Source organism: Pygocentrus nattereri, chromosome 24 (genome assembly GCF_015220715.1).
Source record: "Pygocentrus nattereri isolate fPygNat1 chromosome 24, fPygNat1.pri, whole genome shotgun sequence".
Lineage (NCBI taxonomy): Eukaryota > Metazoa > Chordata > Actinopteri > Characiformes > Serrasalmidae > Pygocentrus > Pygocentrus nattereri.
The window spans coordinates 13948505-13961755 of NC_051234.1; the positions used below are offsets into that span (position 1 = coordinate 13948505).

The window sequence follows — 13251 nt, forward strand, 5'->3', positions numbered from 1 at the left end:
CCACCCATTTATAGTTTTATAAGTCCTTCCTATCTGAAGTTGTAACATATTTGCAAACACAGACGATCAGTAAAGACATTTTTGGTGTCCCAAAGTTTCTTTCTTGGAAAATGAACAAAATATATCTCACTGCCAAAAACATTAAAAGCAGCGACTATGAAATCTGACTGTCAATTTCTAATAACAGTACGTTGTACAAACCAAATAAGTATATTCAAATAACTTGAAAACTTTACTCAGTTTGAGGAGAGTGTATGATTTAGACATGCAGTTTGCACAGTCCCAGAAGTGCATAAACATTACCTGTTAGCTACATCATCCGTTAGACTCCAGTGAAAAAAAATGAAGAAGCAAACTTTGGACACCAAACGTGTTACAGTATTTTTGGTCTTTAGTGATCTACTGTGGAATATATCAGTTGGCATCAGTCTGCTAGCCCTGTGGGTTTGTAAGGCCTGCGTGTTGCAGCTTATTTGGCAGCAGGACCAGGTTTCTCTGTGCACCCCGCAACTCCAGGCCCGGTGGACCAGTCTAATCCTGTTCCTGTGTTCCATTTGGCCACAAGACTAGTTAAGTGCTAAGGTGGTGTGATCAAAGTTAGATTAGTAGACATTAGTGTTTCATAATGTATTTCTACTGATGAAAAAAATTCTAGAGCTCTGTCGCTTCCTTCTGAAGCGTAAGAGTTTGTTAATATGCTTGCAAATGTTGATTATAAGGGGACATGGACATGCACTAAAAAGCTCAACATGACCTTGAGCACCATCTGTTGCCCTGACTATGTTTCTATATCTGACACAACACCCTGGGGAATGTCATGCTACGTGATAGAAAGTTAGTGTTCATGAGAGACTGATCTCATACAATTTAGCCATTCTCTCGAAGGCCATTCTTGCGACATTTATAAACAGATTATGTTTAGTTTAGGCAAGAACCTATACATTTTCATTTTCACTCATTTTTTGAGACTGTGGACAAATATATGACCAAAGTGTTACCATGCTTTGGTGCAGAAAAAAATGAGCAATAAATAAATACATAAATATAAATACTGGTGACCAATATCATCATCTGATATCACTTTATAGTTCAATTATAGATTTAATTTTATACTCAAACAGCATTAGTTTTACAGTGCCTTACTAAGTGGTAGGATTGCCAGTCCTCAAAAAAAAAAAAAAAAAAAAAAAAAACCCAGAAACTCACAGCCTTAAAAATGATAAATAATGTAGCACCAGGGTGGAGCTACCCAGAACTCTTTGTGGTATTGATTCTGTTCATTTCATTTTTCATTAGCTCTTGTCTTAAAAATGACATTTTAAGACATGGTGTTCATAAAGGTTAAGTTTCGATATGTTGTACATGTTTGTTATTGTAACGAACATGTTTTGTGTTCAAAGTTAACAAGCTCAGCCTGTATTGCTGTCATATAATTCAACAGGGAGTGTCTCCTATTGGGCTCTGCAGCAGCACAACTGGGAGGCTTCAAGTTCAATTCCCAGAAAGGCCATAATCAGTCATTTTTTTTGTGTTATTTTCACCAACATAAACCATGATATAGTGGCTTGTCAGTATAATGGCTGAGCGATGTACCGGACAGGCCCTCACCATGACAAATTTTAAAGGAACTTTTCTCACTCAAGTTGACTCTGACTATAAAGACACTCTGGCATTAGCTAATAAAAATAGATTGATGTTACCATCAGTATTACATGAATGTTGGAATAATTTACTCTTGGTTATTGAGTTCTTAATACAGTTTTATTACCTGCATCAGCACAGACCAGATCTGTTCTTCAAAATCATATGATAGAACCAAGTTTCTTTTTTGAAAATCCCATCCAGAATTTTAGCATCCAACTCCCAAAATCCCAGCTGTGACCCCTTCTCCCCTCACAATGACACACTCTGAACCTCAGAGACCCCTTCACCCCTCCCAACTCTGTCTAGTTTGCTCTCCATGCATCATCTCACACACTCTGAAGCCAACCAGCCCCACGCATATCTACAGCTGTGGAAGAGTCCGGACCCTCACAAGTTTGCTTTGCAGTAGTTTTAATGCCCAATGTTTGTACACTAACCTGACAGAGGAGGTATTCGCTCTCTTCCACAGCGCAAAAAGCACTACACACAAAAACAGAAGAGGCAGCAGTAAGCCTGAGAGCACAGCTGAGAACAGAAAGATGGAAGGATGACAGTGGATGGCAGAAAAATAAAATTAAAACATCAGGTCAAGCTTCTAATAAGTGCGCACACTAACACGCTCGCATTCGCTTCCTTTCTGTTAGCTTTCTTTCCTTGTCTCTCTCCCACACTTGCTAGCGCAGATCATTTACCTGCTTGTTAAGCCAATGCCAGAGCTTTGAGGAGGGAGACAGAGAGACAAACTGTTATTAGAAACAACCAATCAGAGTGCAGGAAAGCAGAAAACATCAACATGGATTCCAGGCAACAAGAAACAGGATAGGATTGGACAGGGGAAATCATGAAAACAGTTTTTGTTGGACAGCGAGGTAGGGCCAAGGCGTGATTGGGTGGGGTCAGTGAAGTACTCTTAGACTGTGCTGGTAACCTCAATTCCGAAAAAGTTGGGACTGTATGTGAAATGCAAATCAAAACAGAGGGCAGTGATTTATTAATCTACGTTGACCTGTATTTCAACGAAAAACAGTACAAAGACAAAATACATAATGTTTTATCTTATTAACTTTATTGTTTTTTGTGATCATAAGCTTATTCTGAAATGAGTTCCAAAAAAGTTGAGACACATGCAGGCTATGATGCGGAACACTGTGCAATGTTCAGAAAACATCTTAAAACAGGTGATGTATTCATGCTGGGATATAAAAGGAGCATCCAGTAAATTTATGAGCAAGTCCTTCATGAGCAAGGATGGGTCTCGGCTTGCCACTTTAGCAAAAATGCAGCAGCAGAAAAAAAATCAGACAGCGTAAAAATATACACAATAACATCAAAGGTACAGAGAATCTGCAAAAATCTGTGTGCGTAAAGCACAAAGCTAAAAATTGTACCTAAATTAATTCAGTGCAGACTCCACTTAATATTATTACTTACTCCCTGATAAGTAATTTAGGCTATCAAAATACCCTAATTATTCTTTTAATGCTGATAAAGCTACCTACAGTTTTATGTAGCACGCTACCTAAAAATATATGGTACAGTAAAACATTTCGATAAGGTAGCACAATTCATCGGAACAGCAGTAGCGTCAGGCAAACAGTGGTATAGGCCAAGCTGGTGACAAACTTGCCTGTCCCAAATTTTTTGGAATTGAGTTTGTAGGTAAAACTTCCTTACCTCCTTGCATTACTGTTTGTTTTCAGGAAAAAGAAACCAAAAAGGTGTGGAGCAAAAAACTAATTCTTTCAATTACCTACCTATAAAAACAATGCACATGTACAGTACTGTACAAGTCAGAGACCACCCTACCTTGATTTACATTCCGGTCAATACAGCTTTCAACTTATTCATTTTTCACCATTACGAGAAATGGAAACATATTTAACACAAAATTTCACAGATGCCTAAATATCAAATGTAATTTTCAGTATTTAATTCATCCACCCTTTCCCTTTATTACAGTTCAGGACAAGGTAACTTTATGGCATAGGGCACATAGGGTTGCATACTAGGCTACATAAATACAGATTCACTATAATTGCTCTTTTTAACTCAATTTAAACAACACAAATTTTTGAATAAGTTCTCATATAGTGAGGCTTTAAAAAGGGATTGCTGCCCTTTTTTCCTCCAATCATTTCCTCTTTTTTAAGCCACCAAAAGCAAAAACAGAGCTCACAGCACGCACTGCAAGATCTTTTTAAAACATCAGGGTCAGGAGATTCTACAGCACAAAATATACTCACTGCCACTTACCTTTATTCTAACAGTCAAACTAGAAGCAAATATTTGGCATACAGACAAAAACAGACATAACCGCAAACATGCAACCGTAATCATGTCTGCAGTCAGGCAGCTGCAATCACATTAGCTGTAATACAGACTTTTAGTGCTGGATTTTGGCAACTACAGAACTATACAGAACTAAATCCTCTTATCTGAACATCTTAAAATCCACGATACAAAGAGAAAATCTTAACTGATTGCATATGCCATCATGGTTCAAAAAAAAGTCTTCTAATCCTTGGATCGCCTTTTAGTCATTTATGGCTAGCTCATTCTTTAACTTTCACTTTCAAGGTTCAAGAAAACAAGCAGCAAAACAGATAAAATGCTGGGCTTGATAACCATCAACACCCCCCCCCTCCCCCACTTCCCCCATGTGTGTGTGGTGAGAATTTGCATAGAGCAGCAAAGTTTCTTTAGCACATTCTGATGATAGTGCTCTGTGGGCAGATTGATAAGAAATGTTACCTTGGTATCAACCCTCAGCAGAAACTGTGCAAGCCCTTTGATTGGACCAGGCAGCAGAGCATCCTGTCTGTCTCGAACAAACTTCTCCAACACCGCCCACCACGCCGCCAGGGTCCGCTCTGCAAAACCCTTCACTCCAAAACGCACCACCAGCTTCTTGATCACCCATACTGTAAAAACAAACCACATACATCAGCACTGTTAAGACTTACTGAAAGTGACCACTGTTGCAAATTTCATATTTACAACCCAAATGATACAGCCAAATGAATGAAAGTGATGGAATGAAACCAAAACCAAAATTTACTGGTATTTTATAATTTGCCTTTTTTGTACTATTGCATAGATTATATTAATTTATAGGGCCCTCAGAGTTTTTATGTTAATAACATGTTATTGTAATAAATTATTAATGGAACAATTTTTTTAATGTTGTTAACACATTTTCCTATTTTGATGCATCTAATCTTCTGTAGTACTGCAGACTGAAGCCCAGCTGCCCATGTGCTGTGGGTTGCTGTAACGTAGCCCTCTAATTTAAATACAGCTTTTAAAGCAATACCTTTAGCACCTCAGACAGACTAAGCTGGACAGTGCTTATAGCAGCAAACTAACAAAAGCAAACAGTAAAGCTCCAGCTCCCCATTCTAGCAAGATAAGGCTGAAAACGAGAGTGAGAGGCTCCAATCATGCAACTGTTTGAGCCAATGTCTGTATACATGATGCGTATGAAATCTACATTCATTGGTTTGAACATGCAGCCACTGGTTCTCTCGCTTGATTTGGAAATTAAGTTCAATAAGGAAAACAGTGCTATTGCATTACTGCAAGTAATAAATATATTCATATAAAATAAGAAAAATGCATTACTTTTACAATGGAAAACTTTACAGGCCGATTTAAGCAAATAAGACAAATGCAATTAATTATGATTACACAAATTATTGTAGTTGTTTGACACGCTCTTTGATTGTGTCAGTTGTGACAAATGCAAGCCAGCAGAAAATGTTAACAGCAATTTTTTAAAACTACAATTTCTAATTTGCACCACAACTGAGCCTAGTTTATCAGAAAAATACAGAAACAGTATAACATTTCAATCATTTAAAAATTTTTTACTCTGTCTCTACCATACATCACATGTCATTTACCATATCCATTTATCCATCATTTTGCACAGGCCAATAAAATATTTTTACATTTAACACTTTTTCCAAAATAGTAATTGTGCATTAAAATAGCCAAAAGCATATCCTCTGTAGAAAATGTACTTATTTTCATTTCAAGATGAATGTTATGGCACCCAAACTTTTGCATATGCCTGTGTTTGTGTACACACACACACAGAGACATTTTTTTGATAATTTTCCATGGTTGAAATTCTGCCGTGTCCCTACATAAAATCCAAACAATTTTCTTCACTAAAACACAAAAAACACACTTACCCGCAAAAGGGATGGGCAGCAGCTGGAGGATCCAGAGGTTGAGCCAAACCTGCACCAGTACTATAGCCCAAACCAGCAGCACAAAGTAGATGTCACTGGCCTTCTCTTTGTGTGGGAGTCCCTGGAACTCTTGGCGCATGCGCAGAGGGGTAGCAAAAACTCCAGTGACCTTTCTAGAAGAGTCCACTGGCTCTGTGCAGAGGGACGTATCAACAAACGTAGACTCCATGAACTCTCACATTGCTTTGTTTATGCAAGCTGGGGATTTACAGACATGTTTTATTTGTGTGCACTGTAGATTGTTGTTTGTGTGTATGTTCTTCTCCTTTACCTTTACCCTTACTCTCTTCTGACTCAACAGCAGTGGCGTAGTTGCTGCAAGAGATGGCCATGAAGATAGTATTAGCAGCAAAAGACAGGACTTGTCCTGACAGCTCACCTACAAATGGACACAGAGAATATAGAAAAGAAGCACATTTAGAGGCGATGGTCATTAGAAGATACCAATAGCAGGACATCACTAACTGAACTAACTATTGGGTAGGGCTGGCGATATTATTATATAAACAATTATTACATTATATTATACATCAATAATTATTGACAATTATGACATTTATTTCTTAAGAACTAGCATTAAGTCTGAGCAGTATTTTGAAACCTGAGATACAAACATATTTGTATTATAATCTGCAATATTATACAAAGCTCTATGATTATGCTGTTCTAATTCTGGTATTTCCGACAGAGCCTTGAACTTTGAACCGTATAATCATTTTGAAAGCAAACTATTGAATACTGTAATTTTTTTAATCACATAGGCCTACTGTAGGGGGATGCTGATTCTTCTCACCTTTCCCTGGTATAGAGGCTTTCTCCTGAGAACCCACTATTAGAAGAGACACCACCACCACAAACACAGGCACTCGCCAGGCCCCCGTCAGAGACACTGCACAGAAGAGGCGGAAAGCACAGCACTAATATATTAAACAAAGTCACTTGCTACCATATTTGTATATACACAACTCTGTTAGTGTACATATAGTACTGTACACAACACTGATTTTTAAAAAAAACTATCAGCCATTTAGTTGTGTTCTGAAAGCAAGAGCGTGTGTTTGGATGCAGGAGAAAGGCGTTTGTGGGTAGAATAAGTTGGCATGTGTGTGTATGAGATAGCTGGTTTGGGAGTGGGCAGATCTGTTAGCCATGAGAGAGCAGCTGTGTGTTAAGCTATCAGCTGTGGTGATGAACTAGGGTCTGCTGGTGGGACAAAAGTCAGCACTAAGACATTTTTGGCCAGAGCCCATGCAGGCACAAGACCTGCTGTTTCAAAAGCTCCAATCTCAAAAAAAAAAAAAAAAAAAAAATCAGCAAAAGTCCCTTAGGACCAGTAACCAAATATGCTAAAGGTCAGTCAAATCTAATTATGGCTGCAACATGAGTAGTCTGAACAAGACAAAGTAACTTTTAACAGCGGCTAAAATTCTAATGCCCAATATCAAGACTTTAACCTGTCCAAGGTTAGAATAAATAAACTAGAACAGCAGACATTTTTGTTTTACAGCTCTAAAAGAAAAACTTAAAATCTCACATCCTACATTTTCTTGCATTTTATTTTTACCCACCGAGTTCTGATTATAACATAGCTTTTGTACCAAAAACAGTCATGACTCATTTTCACATGACCATTTTCCAACCTCTCTTTATCCTTTACAATTAAACAGGCTGCTTCTGTCACTGTGCTTTAAAACTGTTGGATGTAAATGACCTCTGTTGTGATTAGCTGCCCTATATGGTGCTAAGTTTGAAAAGCATTCTGGGCCAAAACACTTCAGCATGAATGACCAAAGCTAAAGCTGATGAGATCCCAAAAACAAAAAAAAGTTTTTAATTCAAAAAAACGTAAAAAATCTTGGATGAATCCTAAATCTAGGCTTTTATCTTTACAAAGTAAAGACCATTTTGTTGGTCCAGACACTGTTGGTTTCTGCAGTTTTCCTACAAGTCAGGACAAATGTAGGAATGTGGAAAGGCAATTAGTAACCAGGAAACAGAGCTCTTAAAACCAATAATGTTATAAGGTTAATCTATGTGCTGTGTCCATAGGAGGCCTGGGTCTTCCAAGCAAAAGACAAACAAATTCAGCCCAACAAAATAAGCACAAGGACAACAATTTTAAGCAAAACATTCTACACAGATTTTGAAATCTGAATCCATGATGCAGCATCTGAACACACTGCTGGAGTTAAGCCTAATTCTAGAGCATATCTGTAGTTATCAAGATCAATGTTCATTTTCATTCCGAAGTACAACTGTGAATGTCTTACCCAAGTAGAATATGAGGGCTGTCCAAACAGGCACTGACATGGCACGCAGGTAGCCCTCCATGCCGGGGGTCCACTTAAACGCCACAGCCAACACATAGCCCACAACTAATGTGCCAACCTGGTGGAGAGAAAAGCTCTGTGACTGTGAACGCCTGTTTATGATCAGATATTGCAGATATTGCACAGCTAATCTAATATACTGCTGTTGTCGGAACAAAAACCTTGTACCTGGTAACTTTACAGGAGAAGGAAAAAAGCTATTTTACTTTCAATGTAAATCAATGGAACCAGACATGGTTCCAAGTCATTTTTGGCTGTTCCATTCAGTCCATTCATCACGAAATTTACATACAATGTAAAGGCCAAGAAGTATTTTCAAATTATGTTAAAAACTGAAAAATGTCAAAAATTGAGAAGTTTTCTTCCAACAACAGCAATATATTAATCATGAGTCACTAACTATGTGATATCAAAGAAAGATAAATAAACAGTAATATTATAAATCTCTTAGCAAAACAAACATTTTTTCCATTTACATTTTTGACCCCAATGTAATCATGTAGCCAGAACATGTTTAGCGACAAGTTTGCTCCTTTACTTTTCAGTGGAGCTACAAGGCTAACATAGCTAAAAAGTAAAATGGACAAACATACATTGTATCATTAAAAACAGCAGCAGCAGCCATATAACAGTGTCTGAAATATACATTAGCAAGCCTGTCTGAAATTACTCCTTAGCAACTTTAGCTTTGTAGCTCCATTTCTCCTGTGGTACATATGGCCACTGGAACAGTGGTGAGTTGGCACAATCATTTATTGAAATCTATTAAATGTCAGTTGGAGACTTGATCGTCTTTACAGAACTTATCTAGAAAAATTAGCTATCTGTGCTGAGGCCAGGGAACACACACACAGTCAAAACAAACAACACTGACACAGTTCGTCAAAAGAACAGACATATTATTTTGACATTATAGGTAAGAGACAGAGGCTCAGATGTTGTCAGTCAGAGAAAGAGAAAAGGACTTGATTGTCCACTAGCATGCTTTAGCTAAGTCAAGGTAAGTCTTTTTTAAGGGCCTAAATCATGGAAAACTAACTTTTCTGCACTTTTTTGGAATAAAACATTTTGATATAGAACGTAAAGTTTTAAAAAAATATCACTGTCTCCCCAGTCTACACTGTAAAATCAGCCCAATTTGATTTCATTGCTTTTGTGATATCACAACAAAAACAAATGTCCTATTCAGCCTACAGCGGTTCTGCTCCACCCATTCATGCTTAAGTTATAACAAGTGTTTCAGCCAATTATTTTTCGAATGAGCCAATGAGAACTGAGACCATCTACATATGTCATTCATAAAGGTACAGTAACAAACAAAAGTAAAAACAGCCTGCTTGTTTCTAAGGGTTAAAGTGAGGTTTGAAAATGGTGATGCCACTTTGGTCCATAGACTCACACAACTGTCAAAGCTCAACAAAACAAACCCTATTCTTTATCAGTGTGTATATGAGGGGTTCTTTACTCTGGTCATGGAAGGCCAGGATCCAGCAGTTTGGTGTGTTCCCTCATTTACTGGGGTGTTTCAGTGGGGGGGATTGCCAAACTGTGCTGGAAACCTGCCCTCCATGACCAGAGTTGAATGTTCAGCTGTTGGTTAAGATGTTCAAATGAACTTTTGAGCCTTTGTGTAAGGCTGAAAAATGTGACCTAGAATTAGTTTCTCTTGTTTTCATATAGATACTGACATATGTATACTGACAACAACAAAATGTGTCATCATATATGCAGTATATGAGTAGTACATAAATGACAACAACTGTGCGTTTTTTTACTTAAGTGATACTTTTTTAATCCCACAACTGGGGAAATTCCACCTCTGCATTTAACCCATCCGTGAAGTGAAACACCACATACACACTAGGGGGCAGTGAGCACACTTGCCCGGAGCGGTGGGCAGTCCTATCCACGGCGCCCGGGGAGCAATTGGGGGTTAGGTGGCTTGCTCAAGGACACCTCAGTCATGGACTGTCGGTGCCGGGGATCGAACCAGCAACCTTCCAGTCACAGGGCCAGCTCCTTAACCTACAGCCCATGACTGCCCCACATTTACCAAGTGATGACAAAAAAAAGCCCTAAACAAACAGCCGATTTAGAGGCCACTGTGATATTCAAAAACTCATAATGTACGTAACTTGAAACTGCAACATGCAAAACATTCTTATCTAGCCCAGTGCTGCCCCTAGGACAGCTTGCCTTTAGTGGACACTTTGTATCCGATCAGATCTTCACCACCTATACTATCCCACCATAATAAATAAAAAATTGCTACATCTGTCGTGTCAGCAGTATGACACAACATTAATGTTGGAAAACAAATGTATGGATACAAATATCTTATATCTATACATAACATTTATATAACTTGAGTTCAAAGAAGTCACATATACGAGCATCTGTACAAAGTGGAGTCTGTCCTGTATACACACAAGCCTGTTTTTCAGTCTTTCTGTCTTGTACTTATACTGGCATCTGTGTAAGAGCAAGGAAAGCACCAAACTGTGCAAAAGCCTGTCATTACATAATGACCTGACTACAATTATTTGAGTTGATTGCACTTATTTAAGCTAATGACATGTTTTTGTCGTAACTAACGGAATATGAACTGGGTGCATTATGCATTTGAGGCAAATACATATTAAAATAGCACAGAAAACGTTTATGAACACACATCATGGGTCTTCCAAAAAACGATAAACGTTCTAACATCTGACTTGGTGCTATAACACCTTTAGAGGGCAGCGGTGAGTAATGTTTCTTTACTTGAGCTGGAGGTGTGTCTGTCCTGAACTGGGCATTACCAATGGGCATCACTTAATCATTAGTAAGGATCGACAGATAAGACACTTCTACAAAATACAGTGTTAACAGCAATTATTTATACGGCAATTAATCATCAGCTAAAGCTTCATGATCTTGACAGACCTAATGCAGGGTAGGGGTCCCCCAGAACCAGAGATGGGGCCTTGTGGTTGACGTGAATTGTCGTTTTTTTCATGTGAATTGTGCAGTTTTCATTATCATTTTTCATGTGCGCTTTAGATAAACTTACTGAGTCTGATCTTAATGCGAGTCTAAATGCTGAAACACAACACCACACTTAAAATGTCTGCGTTTTCTCGGAGATCCCGGGTCCCCCAAACATAAACACATTTCCACCCCGACACGCCCACTCACCCACAATGCGTTGAAGCAGTCGAGCGCGCAGCATATGACTGCGCACATATGCCCGAGCACCACCTGCATGCCGATGACGCTCCAGACCAGGTAGAGCAGGTAGAGCAGCGGAGCTCCGGCTCCGATGGCCAGCAGCACGTGCAGCCGCTCTAGCACGAGCGCGCCCAGAGCCTCCACGCCGTAGTTGACACAGCACGCGGGCACGAGCAGCGTGCCAAGAACGATCGGCGTGCCGCTCTCGCGCAGACCGCACAGCCAAGAGCGGCCCAGGCGCGCCAGCGAATGCTTGAACGGGTGCAGGAAGGTGCCGCAGAGCACAGCCCACAGCAGCGGCCTCAGGAAGGCCTCGAGGATGAAGTAGACGAGCACGGCGGCGCCGCAGCAGATCGCCACGAAGATCATGGCGCCCGTGTTGTAGAAGGCCTGTTTAATGTTGCGGTCGAACTTGAGCGAAGACGGCTGATTCACAGAGCCCACCGCGTGGTGTATCGGTGGCGCGCGCCCAGCCGGATCCCCGTCCACTCCCGGGGTCTCCACGTCTGCCATGTTCGCTGGTTACCGCTCCCGCTCACTCACTCCACCTCTCTCACTCTGCTGGACTGACCACTGTTTACGGAACAACCACCACGTAAGATAGAAAATGACGTAGTTGGCGTCAAGCACGCTGGGAAGTGTAGTGGGTCGGGATATTAACTGTTAGCGGAACAATACAAATAGTGCTCTAAATGTTAGCAGACTTTGTGTTCAACATATAATGCACTATTTGAGTGTAGAAGGCATTAACTACGCACTACATAGCGAGTAGGGAACCATTTGAGATTAAGCCTTACTTAATATCTAGGCGTCCAATACCACATACTACCACACTAGCATGTCAAAACAGTGCATCGCCAATGGCAGTACATTAATTAGTATAGTACATATGTATGTATGTATAGTGTATTGGCCACTGGCTTTATTAGGTACACTTACTTTGTATTTAGTCATCGTCCATTTTATCATATAGGTACACTTTGGACTGTCGTTCTTCAATTACAGATTGTAAGTTGTCTGTTTCTTTGCATAAATGTAGTGCAACCGTATATTGTAGAATATGTATGTCAGTGTCACTGCCGTGCTGAGAATACTGAGATCCTAATCATTGATTAATGGGGTTAAAAAGCTAGCAAATTAAGCAGAGGAGCAGATGGACTACAGATTGAAACTTTAGAAGTACAAAATGCACCTATATGGTAAGTGGACCTCAAAATGGGCAGTGGGTGTACATACAAGGCAGGTGTTCAGTATGTTCTGTTATTAAGAATATGCCCTAGCCGACCACCTTAGAAACCATGCACCTTTATCCGCAAGTATTATACACCTGAATCGTGAAGTATGGCATCCTGGTACTTTTCATCTATTATTTAGGGCAGCGTCGCACACATAGGGAGAGATATATATGATAATGAACTGTGTCCTGAATGGCTTCCCAATATTGTTTCGTTTGAAAAGTAGTCCAGGTCGAAACACTGTATAACTTCAGCATGTATGGGCAGAGTAAAACTGCTGTAGGGTGAATGGGTGAATGTGTAAATTTGTTGGTTTTTATGCTGTGTGAACAGTACAAACTTTAACAATGTTTAAATACTATATCGAAGTCTATTCTATAAAACAAATGAGGATTCTGGGTGCAGTATGTTGAATGACTAGATGGCTGCTGATTACTAAGCTATTTTGGTATAATGTCAGATGCCACTGTGGTCACTTGCAGGGCCCACACTATGGGTGTTCTGCAGTGCTCACATAGTAATGTGACCATAGTGTCAGACTTTGCTGTGTCTAAAGGTTATCATCATCATAATACC

General features: G+C 39.6%; 1 protein-coding gene across 2 annotated transcripts in view; it reads right to left on the reverse strand.

Moving 5' to 3' along the window:
• The window catches only part of tmem245 (transmembrane protein 245), a 29309-nt gene extending 17276 nt beyond the window's left edge, over positions 1-12033 (reverse strand). The window contains exons 1-7 of one of the 2 annotated variants that reach the window (XM_017704008.2): positions 11408-12033; positions 8171-8288; positions 6694-6789; positions 6172-6279; positions 5841-6032; positions 4396-4565; positions 2337-2360 (exon numbers count right to left, since the gene is read on the reverse strand). In XM_017704008.2, coding sequence (XP_017559497.1) covers positions 2337-2360; positions 4396-4565; positions 5841-6032; positions 6172-6279; positions 6694-6789; positions 8171-8288; positions 11408-11953 — 1254 coding nt within the window. In that variant the 5' untranslated portion in view covers positions 11954-12033. The remainder of the gene's footprint in view (positions 1-2336; positions 2361-4395; positions 4566-5840; positions 6033-6171; positions 6280-6693; positions 6790-8170; positions 8289-11407) is intronic. The other variant, XM_017704009.2, reaches the window with a different exon arrangement.
• Between the last annotated feature and the right edge of the window lie 1218 nt (positions 12034-13251).